Source organism: Suricata suricatta, chromosome 3, assembly GCF_006229205.1.
Source record: "Suricata suricatta isolate VVHF042 chromosome 3, meerkat_22Aug2017_6uvM2_HiC, whole genome shotgun sequence".
NCBI classification, from domain to species: Eukaryota; Metazoa; Chordata; class Mammalia; order Carnivora; family Herpestidae; genus Suricata; species Suricata suricatta.
In genome coordinates, this window is record NC_043702.1 from 897,772 (window position 1) to 902,476 (window position 4,705).

Consider the following 4,705-nt stretch of genomic DNA (forward strand, 5'->3'; position numbering starts at 1 on the left):
CTGGCGCGGGGAGCGGAGGGCGCGGGCGCGCAGCGGGTGCCGCACGGCCACGTAGCGGTCCACGGCGATGGCCACGACCAGGCTGATGCTCATGTACCTGTTGGCCAGGTAGATGCCCTGGGAGAGCTGGCAGAAGGGCGTGTCCGTGACCGTGGTCCCCAGGGAATGCAGGAAGAAGGGCAGGGCGCAGAGCAGGCAGAGGTCGGCCGCCGCCAGGTTGGCCATGTAGATGCGTGTCTCCGTCCAGCGCGGCGCGCGGCAGCAGAACACCCAGAGCGCCAGGCCGTTGAGCAGCAGCCCCAGCGCCAGCAGCAGGCACGTGTAGGTGAGGACGATGTTCCTGACCCAGTGGGGCCAGTTGAGCTCCCACAAGTAACAGGTACCGTTCATGGTCCCGCGGCTGCAGGGGAGAAGCAGGGGGCCGGGGATGAGGAGGGCTGGCAGGGAAGGGGGACCCTGGGGGATCCAGTGAGGCCCCACCCACCTCTGGCCAGGGATGCAGGAGGTAAGCTGCCTTCGCCCTACATCCAGGAGCCCAAAACTCGCCTTCCCAAAGAAAATCCTAGAAATCCTCTGGGACACCCTCCAGGCCCAACTCCTCCCCACTGCTAAGGGAGGGCGGGTTCCTGGGCGGGCTTTACTCCCTTGAGCCCTCCCCACACAGGAAGGGAAGAAATATCCAGAACCATTAGGTTCATTAGTGCCTGCTGCCGGCTGGGTGGGAGGGGGGCCAGCGCCCTCAGCGCAGCCCCCCGGGGACCTGCGGCCTCCGTCCATCAGGGCAGACGGGAGCAGAGATCTCATCGGGGAACACAAATAGTCCCCGAGGCGTCCCGTTTCATCTCTTCAGGGTTTTAACGGGGCGCTGCTGCCGGGAACTGAGGTTTCCGAGCCGCTCACCACCACGTGCTAACTGACACTCTCCACCCGCTAAGGATGCTCTCTCCTTTATTTTTTATTTTTATTTTTTTGAAGGAGTCTGCTCTTCTCTCTGTTCTGTGAATGACCCCCAGGTTCCGAGGCCCCTCAGACTACAAGCCAGCCAGGCTCCAGGGACCCTTCCCACCTCGAGCCCACCAGAACCGACCCCTGGGATCCTCCCTTCTTGCCTGGCCCACCCTCGTGGCGGCCGACCCCCAGCCCCAAACACGGGGCCCCGGCCAGGCGGGCTCCGGTCCAGGTCCCCCACCAGTCCAGAATCCTCAGAACCTGCCGGGAAGGTACCTCAAGGCTCTACAGAGTCACGGTGCTGCCGTGGGGCCCCCTCCCCCGCAGAGCCGGGTCCGCCATGGGCGCCCCTGCCCCCGTGGGGTCCAGCAGCAGGGAAGAGTCGCTGTCCTTCTGGCCGACCTGCGGGCGGGAGGGGGTGGGGGATGAGCTGCCCGGAGGCCGCATGCGGTGGGGCAGGGTGTCTGGGAGTGTGACTCACACGCTGGCCTCAGTGTGGCCCCAGTTCTCCTAACTATCAGGGAGAAGACGCAGACTTGGCACGGTTTTGGAGGTACTCGGTGAGATTGTGAAGACCTGCCCAGCGCGAGGGCCTCACGCCTGTCCTGGGGGCGCCTCCTGTACAAGCTCAGGGGCACAGCGCCCTCCAGAAGCCACCGATGTCACCACACGTCCTGCCTGCGTCTGGCCTTGGCATGGGGACCTGTGTCCAGGGCAGAGACCCCAGCCAGTCTCCTGCTCAGATAGGCAGAGCTGTCACCTCCAAAGGACACTCGCGGCCGCTGTCCTAGTGTGCGGGTGGCCCCGCTCCCACTCAGGGGGGGCTCGGAGTTTCCTGCTGGGGGGCTGGGGGAGGGGCAGCGGCACCCGGGTACCGCTTCCTTCCTGAGGCGCCGTCCATCGGCCTCACGGCTGTGGAAGGGTGCCCGTGTACGGGCCCGAGAGAAGCCTGGGGCCAAGTCTGGGACCCTGCACCCCGTGGGCCCCCAGGCCTCCCTGCCGTCGGGGGCTCCGGCCAGCCCACCCTCTGCCCTGGCGCCCCACAAAGCCCTTGAGTGGACCAGGCCCAAGCCCTGTAGGAGCCTCCGGGGCCGGGACCCGCACCAGCTCTCTGGGGCCCGGGGCGGATGCATGTGGGTGACACTAAAGGGTCAGGGAGCGGGACCCCCCCACCGGGAATGCGGCGCTCAAACATGTTCTTTCTGGTTTCTCAAATGCTAGTGACAGCCCGCAAAGTGGGTTTCAGGGTCTCGGGTGAGGTGGGCATCTCGGCCCCGGAGGAGACCCCACGTTCCTCCCCATTTTTTGCCCCCACTGGATGCCCCCCGCATGGAGGAGCCTCTCCTTTCCAGACCGTTGTCTCTGGCAGGAGGCTCCCCCTCTCCCTCACCCCTGTGACCCCCCACCGCACCCCCACCCCCTCTGAGACCCTCATGCCTTCCTACCCTCTGAGGCCCCATCACCCCCTCTGAGGCCCCATCACCCCCTCTGAGGCCCCATCACGCCCTCTGAGACCCTCATGCCCTCTGAGCCCCCATCACCCCCTCGGAGGCCCCATCACCCCTTCTGAGACCATCATCCCTCCACCCCAAGACCCTTTCTCCCCACCGCTCCTTCTGAGACCCCCCGCCCCCCACCCGCCCCGAGCTCCCTGGCTCCAGGGCCGGTACTGACCTGCAGTCAGCCTCAGTTCTTCCCGCTGCGCTGTCTGCCCAGCCCTGAACTCTGCGGTATCTGAGGTAGGGAAGGGGGGCAGGCCCGCCCACTGTCCCCCCCCAAGGCAGGCAGGTGGCAGGGCTGGCGGACGACTGCAGAGCACAGGTGCCGGGCCCGCTGCCTGTGCCGGCTTGGGTTGCCCGGGTAGTTTCAGGGAAGGGAAGTGGGGGCTGGCACCGCCTTCCTAGACACCCCAACCAGCGCATCCGCGGAGATGGGCGTCTAGAAACCACCAGAGAGAACAAGCCCAAACCGCTCCTGTGACTGGCCCTCCCTACCCCTCCACCCTGGAGAGCGAGGGGCCCTCCCCGGGCTGGCGTCCCTGCCCCCGGGGGGGCGTCCTGGCAGAGAGCCATGCATTCAGGCTGCCTCCAGGACCCGCCCTCCGTGACCCAGTGTGTGTGGGCGCCGGGGCTCCTCCAGGCCAGGGGTGCAAACCCGGACAGGTGACCTCCCACCCTCCTCAGAGGGGGACTGACCTCCTGGCTCTGAGTGCCCTCCTGCCACTCAGCCCCGGATGCCCTGCAGCAGGGACCTGGACTCCTCAGTGTGACCATGGCCACGGTGGCCTCTCTCTCTGCGCGGGCTTCACGGGGCGAGGGGGGCCCCCCAGCCCCTGCCGAGGCCCCCAGAATGCAGCAGCAGCCCTGCGACCAGGGCCGCCTCCCCACCATGGAGCCAGCCTGCCTCCCCTCCGCCCCTCCTCTCTGTCCCTCCCTGGCGTCCCCACCGGACCTAGCTTCCGGGCGGCCGTGGATTCGAACAGCCCTTCTGTGCGCTCGGTTCTCGCCTGTGGCCGGCCGTGTCTGGCGCAGAGTGCGGCCTCCATAAAGCGTTTTAACCGTTGGCGGTGTCCTCCAAGGGAGAATCCAGCCAGCGACACGTGCCGAGGAGGAAGCCAGAATCTTGGCTCCCAGGCAGCCTGTCAACATTAGTGGCCTCCGATTCGGGAAGGGTCTGCCCGGGGTGGGCTGGGGCCTCGGACCTTCCCTCCTTGTGCCCGCCGGCCCCCGTGGGTGCAAGAGGCCTGGCCTGCAGGGAAGCCTGTGGATCCCAGACCAGGCCGGTCCTCCCTGCCGGGTCGCCTCAACCCACGGCGATGGGCCGCACCGCGGGGCCGCCGGGAGCCTCCTCCAGCCTGGGCTCTGGGGCTCAGCGGCTCCGCACCCCCAGAGCCCACATGGCAGCCGCGGGTGGAGGATCCTTTAGGCCCCCTCCTCCTGGCCCTCCACCCCTCCGAATAGTTGGGGTTAGAGGGAAAAGGGCCACTCGGCTGATGTCAAGGTGACGCGTGCCCTACGGAGCCCCAGCAGAGCCTTGACCTTCAAGGGAAGTGAGCCTGGGAGGCTGAGTCAGGTCACAGGAGGCTGTTGGAGGGGGCCGGGGGCTGGCCCAGGAGACACGGCTGCTGCCGGGGAGCCCTGCCTCGGGGGCTGCCCGCTCCCCGCCCACCTGGGTCCTGCGGAAACCAAGTGCTGAGAATGGGGGCGTCCGGGACCCTCACCCAGGAAGAAGACACAGGACCCGGGGGCACCGGGCAGTGCGGCCACCCAGGCTCGACTCCCCAAGCTCAAATGTGTGTCTGCTCCCTGTGCGGCGCCCGGGCTCCGGCCCTGCCTGGGCACCACGGGTGGCAGATGTCCCAGGAGGGGCGCCCTCACCTGCCAGGGGTTCACAGCGGGGGTGGGACCGGCAGGACTGGAGGCTTCTAGGAGGAGGGGGCTGGGCCAGGGAGGGAGCGCTAGCCGGGAGGAGGAGCAGGAAGGGAGGTGGCTTCTCTCACTGTCTGGGGCCCCACAGCGGGCAAGGGGGTGGCTTGATGTCTGCACGGAGCCACCACCCTTTTGGCGGGTCCGGGGTGAGCCTGACCAGAGCCCCGAGAGGCAGAGCTGAATGCTGGCCAGGGGTGGGGAAGGTGGGTCTTTCACGACCTCCCATCCTCCCATATCGGGCATGGTTAATCCTCACCTGTGGGCAGCCCCTTGGATGTCATGCCAGAAGCCTGTGGCCCCGCCCAGACCCCGGGAAACCCAGAAGGTGG

The 4,705-nt window shown here is 67.6% G+C and overlaps 1 protein-coding gene across 1 annotated transcript in view; it reads right to left on the reverse strand.

The window, feature by feature from the left end:
* Positions 1–2,882, reverse strand: part of LOC115288689 (G-protein coupled receptor 35-like) — a 4,900-nt gene extending 2,018 nt beyond the window's left edge. The window contains exons 1-3 of the mRNA XM_029936157.1: positions 2,623–2,882; positions 1,225–1,350; positions 6–400 (exon numbers count right to left, since the gene is read on the reverse strand). Coding sequence (XP_029792017.1) covers positions 6–390 — 385 coding nt within the window. The 5' untranslated portion in view covers positions 391–400; positions 1,225–1,350; positions 2,623–2,882. The remainder of the gene's footprint in view (positions 1–5; positions 401–1,224; positions 1,351–2,622) is intronic.
* Between the last annotated feature and the right edge of the window lie 1,823 nt (positions 2,883–4,705).